The following is a 12,512-nucleotide window of genomic DNA, read 5'->3' as shown; positions in this document are numbered from 1 at the left end:
TGGTAGTAATAATGTGGCCTTGTTTTTGGTAGATTAAAAATATTATATTAACTATATTAAACCGAAGAGTTTCTGTCAATAATTTTGAAATTTTTATTTGAGCTGAATAATTTTTTATTTTCAGTACTGAGAGTGTTGCATTCAATAACACTTAAGTTAAAGGACACAGAAACTAAAAATTTAACAGAAAAATTAAAACACACCCTTTAATGATAGTCTTAATAGACACGGCTCAACAAAATTTGGCTCGTGGAATCTTTATGGATTTTTTTTTAATGTTTGGTAGGTCAATGACTTACCTAACAATTTTCAAAATTAAATTATAAAATAACCTTTCTTAGCGCTTTTACATAACTATGAAAGAATATCGTCATTATTCGGTAACACCGATTTGTCTATGTGAGCTTCCGCGGAAAATAACCATCAATGAATTCTTAGCAGTACAGAAAACAAAAACCAATCCGACCCAACCTCGAACAGTTTTTTCGCGAGGTACAATCACTTACCTTAAAGTTTATTTCTTCGTCAAAGCCAAAAAGCATAATTCTAACACAGTTTAAATTCGATAAATACTATTTATTCCGTTTAAATATAATAACTATGGTATAACGCTATTTTTTTCGTAATAATGGTTTTATAATTTAATTACAGATTCATTATTATCTACTATATTGTGACTATATGAACTATATTGTGCAGTTATCGTGTGCAGCGTACAATTAATTTATTTTTTATTCGCTGATTTTTATTTTTTAATAATTAAATATATTATCAATGAATTGCATTAATAAGAAAAAATGTTGATGTTTAAGACTGTAATAATAGTAAGTCGTTAATCTATAAACTTATACTTAAAGATTACTTTTGTTTGTAATAGAAGTTTAAAGAACTTTTAGCTTATAGCTATTATAGAAAATTGGTCAACTATATTTTAATTACTATTTTATATAGTGATGTGGATGTAAAGACGCTTGTATTATGATTTAGTCCAGTGCACCTATTCATACAACTAGGTATTTGAATATTACTTATTCGTACTTTTTTCTCCAGTCACATCAATTACTAAGTTTCATTAAAAAATGTTTTTTGATACGTGTTGATTCAGAATCTAATTAATACAATACATATTTATTTATTAATGCAAATTTTTAATTCACATTAACGATGACTTAAAACATTGTATATAAAGTCAATAAATGAGTGAATCACTTAAGTTTTTGCAACAAATGAAATTACTGTTAACCTTAGTGCTGTTTATGTAAAACAATTATATTTCTATTTTTCAATAAAATGAATTTTATAAAATAAATTAAATTTAAGTTACAATACACTTCTGAGTACATAATATTGACTATCAATAAGAAATGTAAAATTCTAAAGTATATACAGTTCGTTTGTAACCGACAACCGATTTGTATTGGAATCATGTACAACTGTTTCCGGACATCCGTTCACCACGAAGTTCGTGTTTTCCCATATCAACCCTGTTTGCGTGGTCACGTACTGGACTCGGGTTTGAATACATATGTTTTCGTTAGCTGGACAAATTGAACCGTCTTCTTGTAAGAAAGTGTACAGATATACAAATCGCATTTATTTATTTTTTATTTTCAGACTAAAATATGGTCATAGTGTACTCGTCCATTTTATGATTACCGTATTATTGTACCAACACGAGTACAGCAAACGTAGTTATGAAATTAATGTATTTTTATAACTTCCTAATAGATATTTTAGAGTCGACCGTTCAGATACTACACTGGTGGATAATGTTTTTACTCGCTCGAGTGTTATTCTTTCGATTAAAAAGGAGTCTTATAATTTGAAGCTAAATGAATAATTTACTGGTATCAATTTTCTGTTAACAACAGTTATAAAAATATTTCTACTTTTTAGCGATAATGATCTAATTAAAAAACGTTTTCATTTGATTTGTGTTATGTTAGAAAATACTAATAAATAAGTAGACGCGGTTGTGTTTAATTTCTAACCACTCGGTAACCATAGAAAAAGTTTTTATTTTTTCATCAATTTAAAGTCTATAAAGTAAGTTCAATTCTTCGAAACTCTTAAAATGCTCAACACTTCCCATAATTCAATTAAACTCGTAGTAAATGTGGTATGGAAAACGCACTGAGACGACCACGGTAATTATTTGTCAAGGAGATTCATTAATATTTTATCGGCGCTAAAAGGCTCTTCCGTCTCAACTTCCGTTTTCACTCACTATCTCTGACTCTCTGTCCCCCACACACGCGGGGCTAAACTTTACAAGTCCGAACCCCTGGAGGCGTTAGTTTAATTAAATATAGTCAGACCAACAAGCTAGTCAGGAAGCGAAACGACTGAATAAATAAACAAGCAATTTCGGGGCGAATACTTCGCCCGGGCCGACGTCGGTTTAGTGCCCCCGCGGGACGATCTTTCGTACACTGCCACCGCCTCTGGTAGTTTCCCACCAAAAATACAACCGACATAAACAAGTATGAAAAATGTATCAGTAACCGGCACACTATACACCAGAGTCGTAGATAGATGTGTTAGAGTCAACTATACCATACCGCCATATTAGTGTAACTTGGCCGCTCCTTCAAAATAGTCCTACTAATACTATTCTTGCTTACTAAATAGTACATAATAGCGCAGTCGTTTGAAATTTTTAATACCGCCAATTTCATATCGNATTAGTGTAACTTGGCCGCTCCTTCAAAATTATCCTACTAATACTATTCTTGCTTACTAAATAGTACATAATAGCGCAGTCGTTTGAAATTTTTAATACCGCCAATTTCATATCGATAACAAAGTTTGAGATAGTGAAATTTAAGAAATGCTTTGTATTAACCGAACAACAACTAAGCGTCTTCAACGGCAGACATTTTTTTAGTGAACAAATCGTATAAAATAGTTCTAGAAATACTGAGAATAATAGTCTAAAAATTAAAATTTGCATTTAAAATTCAGACGCATAGAAAAAAGCTTCAATGCACTTTCGTCACAAAGATATATTTTTTGCGAGGGAATAAATTTAGATTGTAATTTGAAACTAAATAACTGTGAAATAAATTTAACAATACCTAAAGATTTATAAAACTTAAATTGACTGCAAAAAAGTTACTTATAAAATAACATTATTTACAAACTCTGAAGAACATGCTACATTTAACTAAAACACCAATCAATTTTAGTTGCTTATGCTTATAAGTTAACTCTAATCACTAAAATTTTTTCACTCGATTTTCAAAAGTTTTGGAAATAAAACAATTTATAAAACTTTAAATGTACTAATTAAAAATCATATTTAACCTTTTAGAAGAAATCATTAAAAGTTTTTAAAACATATAATAATGATTTCGCTTTGTAATTCATGTTAAATAATAAATTAAATTATTTTATTTAAAGCTCAGATTTTTAATGAATCAATATTAAAAAAAAGATACTATAAAATAAATTCAATAGTAAAGATTGCATTCCTAACATTTTTACTCCATAGCAAATACTGAACTTGTATAAGCTCTTAATTAATTATGGCTTATTAGCTCATTTATTTCTCGGTAAACTTGTATTTAAATAAACCCAGTACTTAAATAAAAAATTATATAGCCACCTAAATATTATTCTAAAAAAAAAAAAACTTTAAAATTGGACTCATGGGAGCCGTACACAATGATATATTACTAGAAGTGTACCTTTGAGATTGCACGACCATATGCAATTTTTGTGATTATTTTAACATTTTATAGATGTAACTTAGTAAAAAAAAATAGTTTATACGTAAATTCATATTTAATTTAAGCATTTATTAAAACAAGCTTTTTCTTAAATTAAACATTTTAAGTTTTTAAACAAACCTTTAAACTTGAAAAGAATTTAGTAGTTTATTTAAGTTAAGCAAAAAAAAATTTTTTTACAAATATCAACAATTTTTATCTAGTCAGGACCATAATTTATTTAAATAAATATTGTTTTATATAAATATATTATAACTTATAAATTATAATTATATATAAAAATCCATTAATGCTTGTTTCATTTATAATGTGATATTCAGTTTTACCATATGAGGTTTTTAAAATTTGATATCAATAGTACTTTTTTTTTTACTGAACATTGGTTTTAATTTATTAAAATAATATACTCAAATTGAGTTTTATTGATCTAAACATTATAGTTAAAAAAAATATTAATATTCATTGGACTTTTATGATGGCTTTTAATTCTAATAGAAAATGTTTGAAGATGATTTATGAAATGTGAGTATTTTTGAAAATTTAATGAACTCGGTAGGTACTAAACTTAAATTTTCATATTTTTTAAGAATATTAGCTTGCTGAAGGTATGACATCATATCTGATTAATTTTTTAATTTTTAAGCGACAAATTAAATTTTGAAAGATTATGCATCTGAATGTATTTAAAAATAAACATAGGAATTCCAATGATTTTTTATTTTAAAAATAATAATATACAAAAATGTTCCATATTAAACTATATAAATTTACTTGAAAAGGTTTTTAAATTTCTTTTTACATCGATAATTTCAATTTCAGATAAGATAATGCTGTTTTACATAATTTTTCATTTTAAATTGAAAACATATTTTGTTAATATAAACTATTTTTAAAGTTGATAATTTAGTTGAGAAAAATGTGTACTACTTTTTATCATAAATACTTAAACACACGATCTATGACACACACACACATACTTTTTGGGATTTGATTGTAAAAGTGAATGCGTTAGACAATTTTTATTCGTAATGTTAGGCTTGGGAACACACCTCCCAAAGGTTATTTTCCGGAAAACGTGATGGTAAATAATTTAAAATACCGTGGTTTTTATATATGAACGTTATAATTTGTTACTTAATCTATTGTTTTACATATTATTGTCATACCAAGCGTATAGAAGACTATAAATAAACATTTTATTACCGATTTTTTTAAAAGTTATTTTTTTATAAAATAAGTAGAAGAAGAAGCCAAAACAAACAGAGATTTTGGCTTAATTGACAACATTTCAAATAACTTCAAGAAAAGTTGAAATGTATTTTGCATAATAATCAAGTTAGACCAATTGGGGAGTCATCCTGGCCTAGTGGGTAGAAACGTATGTTTCGGCGTACGGGGTCCCCAGGGTTCCAATGAGAGTTTTCTTGTGATTTTCTCTTTAGTGGTGTCTAGTCTCTGGTGCAAGCTGGTTATAATACCCGGCCTGTCTATCATTGGTCTAGCCAAGACCCATCTAAGACTCCCTAATAGATGAAAAAAGACCACCATCTTCTGTAGCATGTTAAGTTCGGAAAATAGAATGATGCAAAACTGATTATTATTATTAATCAGGTTAAGCCGCCAAATCAAATAGTTTTAGTCATCAATGTGTTAACATTCTAAAAAAAAATTAGGAATTGTATAAAAAATTGTTATATATTAAATTTTCATTTACTTATACCAGTTTTTGGAATTACAAATATTTTAATTTACTGTGCACATGAAGAATAGTATTATCTCTTTTATCCTTCAAAATAAACCTTAAAACAACAACGATTTTGACTAAGAAAAATTTTTGTTTTTGGCTTTACAGGCCGTGAAGGCCTATTGCCGATTTTACTACGTCCCATAGTTCCCAATCATCTGCATCCTCAATTTGTGTCACTCCAGGTTTTCTAGATCTTTGTTTACGCTATCAAGATGCTACTGGCGTCCTTCCTCTTGGCTTCTTTCCATAAGGATTGTTGATAAGTACTTTACAAACTAGCTTATCCTTTGCCCTTCATACTCCACTCCAATTTTTAACTTTCAAACATGCTATTAAGTTTGGTTTATTGTAAATATTTTCGATGTCTTAATTTTTTCTCCTTTCATACATCCTGACTTCGAATATAAAATGGACCCATATATCTTCCTTAAAATTTTCCTCTTTATTATTATAAGTTTTAGTTCATGGCCTCTTGTTGTTGACCAGCTCTCACAAGCGTACATTATAGTAGGTTGTAGATAGGCTGTATACAGCTTCGTTTTAATTCCTCTTGATAGTAACCTTCATTCATAAAATTATTCCTATGAAATTATTTCTTACACCTTATGCAGAGCTTTATCATAGTGAAGTGTTTTACAAATCCTTTAAAGGTTATTAAGTTACTTCCATTATAATTACACTATAGCTGTAACGAGCTTAAGAGAGATAAAAAATTCCAGTAGGATAAGTATTAGTCACCCGTTGTAATTACAAATTGCTGTTCGTTATGTCTTTACATAACCTCTACTTCCGAAAGCCACATGTGTTACACCCAAAACTGGGTAGTGAAAGCCGTTTCCGGTAATAATAACATTTTCATATTCTCCGCCTTTAAACACATTTTATTATTTATTTCTTACTTTAACACTCTCAGATCTTTATTATTAACTAATGAATACGTCTAGTTCATTATATAATTACTTGATATTGCAATCTGTATTGATTATGTATGCAGCTTAACTGTGGCAAACTTTAAATTTTTAAATCAGTTATTCATACAACTAAGTATATTACAAGTCAAAATTAATTAAGCTATTAAATCTCATAAATGAATTTAGTAAAACTTGCGTCTACAAATTTTTTTTTAAACCGAAATTTACATATAATTATTAAATAAACTTTTAACGATGAAAACATCAAAGATCTTCAACAAGCATAAGAAAAATACAATTTTTACATTTTAGCAGAGTTCAGTCCAAAAAAGTAGTCATCCGTGAAATAACATGTTACATCATCTATGATTAAAAATATGCAATATAAGTTATAAATTATAAGAATGTATCGTACTTACGATACAAATATAACTACAATGAAATTCATACATCGATATTAAATTATATGTGTACGAATCACTTAAATAAACCATAACTAGAGAAAGTTACTCAGATATTAATTATTTAATAAAAGTTTTTGTAATACCTTAAATTAAAAAGTTTAAATATAACAAATACTTTTGTTATGTGGGTATAGAATAAACAAACATAAAATAAATAACTTAGCAGATGCGATTAAATAGAAAATAAATCTATTCAATTAATTAAATAACTAAATGAATAGTTCCTAAATTGTGAGCGGACACAGTTTAAAAATTTCAAAAATCCATGAAATCAAAAACACGTATTAAATAAAAATGAGTCCAAAATAACTGAACATAGTTTCGTAATATTTAATTTAAAAAACTAACATATTTCGATGTAATTCATTTTTATATAGGGTGTTAAGAATTGTGATATTTAAAAGTTAAAGTATGACATTGATAAAGAATCATCTTAGTTAAATATTTTCTTAGAATAATTGTCAATCTCTTAGTTAGCAACTTGTTAATGCGATTAAAAAGGTTTAATTGTGATAACTTAGTAGATGAATTTAGTCCACTTTACTTATATCTTTAAGTGGTTTTCTACGTTTTGCGGTCTCTAATAGATTGCAAGTACATGGTTCACTTAATTTCCATTATGACGGCAATATTGAAACATTTAACATACTGGAGCTATTTAATAACATTGCTTAAATAGTTTCACACATATTATAAAACATGGTGTATTAAATCAAGTAAGACGTTGAATGATAAAATTCCTAAAACAATTTTTATAGCTTGAAGAATAGTTTATTAATTAAATAAAAATGATCAAAAGTTGTAAAAAATAATAATAACAAAGAAAAACTTTTTATTCTTTTAAAAATTGTATTTGTTAAAAAGTACAAATTTTGTAATAATACCGATTTAATTTACTTAGAAGCAGTTTTTCATTTTTCCTTATAAGAAAAAAGGTTTTTTTACAAAACATCAATAAAATATTATGGCATCATAAAAGTAATAAAAAAAATTATTCAATACAATAAATATAATCTAATAAATAATAACATTTTTACCAATGACTTGGTTTATTAAAAAAAAAAAAGTCTCAATTAATTTTATCAACGAAAATAATCATTTTTTGACATAATTTATACGAGAAAAAATTAAACACATAACAATACACTTACTTAGCATAATAGTTTTAAATTGAGAATAATATAGTTTTTTTATGATAAAATTGGTGATTTGTTTTAGCAATTAAAATTAACATGTATGCCAAAAGACTCATCATAATGTATGTCAAGCCTCAAATGATAATCATATATTATAACTTATAATATGAGTATATGACACTATAGAAAGGCATTTGAAAGGTAAAAACCTGAATGATAAGCATATTATAAGATGGTTAGATATTTCGTATTCATTATAACTGAAATTTTTCCTTTCATCTTTCATTCTTCTTTCCGTTGTTCCATTATAACATAACAAGTATTCAACATTTCCATTTTGAACTGTATATCTTGTAGCGGATGTCCCGAGAGGAAGCCGTTACTCATACAAGCACTTGGTCGAAAAGATGGTTTAGTAAGGGGAAGGTTACACTTCAGTAATGAAATTTTGATAGCAAGTTGATCATGTGTACTGCTTGATATTCCTAGAAAATCAACTAATCATATTTAGCTTGATCCATTTCTATGGAAATTGTTCTATAATTATCTTCCATTATAATCTACATAAGCTGTTCAGTTGAGTAATATATAATGTTTTTATTATATTGAAAAACGTACTAACAAATTTTATTTATCCGCCTACTAAAAAAAATAAAACGTGTAAAATATTTGAGGGATTTTTTTTTAGAACATTTCTTATGATAAAATAAATGTATTAAACTAAGAGAATCGGGTAATAAAAATAAATAAATATATAATGACAAAAATAAAGTTATAGTTTTGAAAAAAATAAAAACAATATCCGTTTACTATATTATGTACATTATTATGTATTTGAATAACTGTCAATCTGCCGTGGTAAAGATGGTATTATATCATAACTCATTTTTTATACGACTAAGACTTAACAGACAAACGCTATTTGTTTATTTTTACTACAATAAAACTATATAATTCGCTATAATAACCAAAACCTAGAAAATTTACAGCGGCCTATATGGAGTGTGAATATTTTTCGGACTGCTGTATCTGTCTCGTGAAATATCCTAAACGCTTTTATTTTGTTTCATTTATTCCTTTATACAGCCTTATGGTTATGAAACTATCTTCAACATGCTTTCGATTGAACTCCAACAATGCGTGCAGTAATCGGTTATAGTACAATAAATATGAAGTCATGCATTACATACATCCACATGTTATGTATTTTTAAAGCTTAAGGCGTACTATCGGCAATCTATTTGACATCGGTTTTATTGATACTTAAGACGACGTCATTTAGAACTAATTGAAAATGTTCAAGATAATTTTTTGTTTATAAGGGCCTTTACTATTTATAAATAAAAACTCGTATTCGTATTATTTGGTTGGAAATATTTTGTGTTAAATTCATCACTTATTATTTTTTTTACATTTTATTATTCTGTTTAAAACTTTATTTTATCTACAGTTTTTAACAAAGAAAAATAAATCAACACCGTCATTTACAAATTTACAAATTAATTACGGATTGTGTATGGTTGTAAACAAATACAATACAGTGATATTACTAACATAATTACTTATTAGTCAACCCTAGCAATTGAACGGTTGTTCTAGTGCATTTAAAATAAGTTACTGCGACTTTTTCAATGTGAATATACTGAATAGTACAAGGGTTATGGGAAGCGAAGACCCAAAAGTTCATTGTGGTGGTCTGCAAATTGACTCAGAATGAAAAGGGGCAGAAAGATTGAGAGCGGAGAAAGAGAGTCGAGCCGGCATTTGTAATATATTTTATATATATATATATATCGTTGTTGTCGTGCCGTAGGGGGACATCTGGCAATAATGGTTAAAGTTCCGTCCTGACGGTAACATTTAACGGAAATTGTAGGAACATACAGCTTTCTGTGGACATCTTTCATCGTTATTAATGGTGTTATGACCATCGTTTCTCGTTATTATAGAATACAATGTTTCATAGTTGAGTCAAATATCTCTAAAACGACATTGTGATGGTTTCGTTAATAACCAATGTTTCAATTTATTAACACAAGTAACACCATAGAAAATACTCAAATAAGTTATACACATTATTAAAGTAGAGTGCTACGAGTTATTTTAGTAATGATATCAAACTTTTTTTATGAACGAAAATACTATCTAAATTTAACCTACATTATTTCTCATTTAATCAAAATTAACATACTGCAGTATGATTTAATTAAATATAAATTTTACATAACAACACATTTCCCCTCAAATTAGTATATTTAAAAAGAAAATTACTATTAATTTATTGGCTTCCTTAATTTATTTTATTTCAGTGCTCGTTTTGCATGTTTAATGTAATATGAGTTATGGTGCTCTCCAAAATAATTTATAAAATGTTTTATAACACAAATTGATACAATGAAATTTCTCAACCTATAAATATTTAAATTTTATTGATTAAAGTTTAACAACATAAATAGTCAACAAGTTTATATAACTTCACTTTTTCTGTTAATAAATTAAAACATAATTAAACTTTTTGACCATCAAGTCTCTAAGTAAATCTTTAATTATGTTTTATCTCTTTTAGAGAAAAAAACTTTATTACTTAAGAAGACAACGATAAATTAATACATCACCATGATTCTAATTTTTATTAGTCACGTAAATATTTTATTAACTAAAAGTTTAGAAGGATGTCTTAAGTAAGTTTTAAAAAAAAATAATGATAATAACAGTTATTATAAGTTTATAGTTAGCTATAAGTTATTATTTTCAATTTCAACATACCTACAATTATTGGCCTGGAAAGTTTTTGAATCATATTATAATTTCACGTGACCCAATATCCACTTAAATAGTCGATTTCGGTTCCAATTAAAATTAGTATATATTTAGCTAGTAATAAATACAAAATAGTATATCTTTCTCAAAGAATTTTTATTTGTTGAAACATATCTACGTATTCAGTGATTAATTATCATATATAATATATGAAGTATATATTATCATCACGTATTTCATATTACAAAAATAAATCTTATTATAATATATTATGTTATGTTACGTATAAATCAAAAAGTATGCAAAGAATTCAAAAGTAAGAAAACAGGTCAATTGTTACAAGTTCTGAGAATAGTAATTTTCTTACTTATTGAACCTCTATATGTTTCGTATACAGAAGTATCCCACTAGATTTTGGCATCTCTAATCACTTTTTATCCACCAAATATTTTACGTTAATATTTTTTGGACTACGTTAAAAGTTTTTTTTTATTATTCGTCTAAAATAAGACGAATTTCAAAAATTTTAAATAGTCATTTTATACATAACATTTTGATGAATCAATAACAAGTTCTACAGGTACTTATGTATGTGCACTAGGCCTGTGCAATAACTATTCTATGTATTAGCATTTTTTTTTATTCAATCAAAACTAATGTTAAAAAAAATAAAAGGAATTCCATTTGAAAAACGATAGTTTAAAGCTAAAAGGAGATAATGAAATTTAATGTTTACTATAGAGTATTATTATTGAATTAATAGTAAAATAAAAAGATTGTATCATAATATAATTTTTTAAGTGTAATAATAATTATATTGTTGTGAGAAAAATTTTTCTATTTTTAAAATTAAATTTTTATTGGATATTTAAATTTTTTTTTTTTACTTACATGTTCTAGCAAAAGTTTAATTTTAGACTATTTTTGTCTTCTATCAATTTCCTGCAACTTTATTTTTTTAAGAACTTATATAAAACTTTTTATCGCATTGATTTATTCTATTTATGACACTTCATTGGACTTAAATATTCTTGATTACTTAAAATTTATGTTTTTCATTAACTCGATAATTTAAATTGTACCTTTATTATAATTAACTTATTAAAATTGAGTAAATGGAATTATTTTTAAGATTCTACTATTATTTTGAAATTATTACTGAAATTTATAATTATTATTTTTCTTTATATCTCTATAAAAACAACATTGATCTTTAAAAAATTGTTTATAAATTTAACTGTCAACAGGTTGCATGGATACACATAGATCGTCAAATGATATTAACTATTCATCGCCATGTCATTGCACGGATTCCAAGGTTCGGAATAACACACGACAGCCAAAAAACTTGGTTGCTACACGTAAAAGGAGCTCAACCAGAAGATAGAGGCTATTATATGTGCCAAGTCAACACAAATCCAATGATAAGTCAAGTTGGATACTTACAAGTAGTTGGTAAGTTTATTTACAATACCGAGAAATACCTTTAAGTAATTCATTATGCTTTGTTTTTTTACATACGATCACTAGAAATTTTAGACATTTGCTTTTATCTTTTACTCTAATTAATAAACAATTAAAATTTTACAATTTTAAAGGACTTTAGTAGGGCTGATGGGTAATAGTTCCTTTAAAATATCTTTTAAATAAATAATAAAGATGTGAATTAATAAGAAAAATTAACTTATTTTAGCTTCGATGCGAAGCTGAGAAGGTATTGGTTTTACTATGATGTGTTTTTTTTTTTTTTTTTTTTTTTTTTT

General features: G+C 26.4%; 1 protein-coding gene across 3 annotated transcripts in view; it reads left to right on the top strand.

Moving 5' to 3' along the window:
* The window catches only part of LOC126905862 (lachesin-like), a 47,912-nt gene that overhangs the window by 24,769 nt on the left and 10,631 nt on the right, over positions 1 to 12,512 (top strand). For all 3 annotated transcript variants that reach the window (XM_050685980.1, XM_050685979.1, XM_050685981.1), the window contains exon 3: positions 11,997 to 12,204. In XM_050685980.1, the coding sequence (XP_050541937.1) occupies positions 11,997 to 12,204 (208 nt within the window). The remainder of the gene's footprint in view (positions 1 to 11,996; positions 12,205 to 12,512) is intronic.

This window comes from Daktulosphaira vitifoliae, unplaced genomic scaffold, assembly GCF_025091365.1.
Source record: "Daktulosphaira vitifoliae isolate Bord-2020 unplaced genomic scaffold, ASM2509136v1 Scaffold_4, whole genome shotgun sequence".
NCBI lineage: Eukaryota > Metazoa > Arthropoda > Insecta > Hemiptera > Phylloxeridae > Daktulosphaira > Daktulosphaira vitifoliae.
This window is presented reverse-complemented; position numbering and strand designations above follow the sequence as displayed.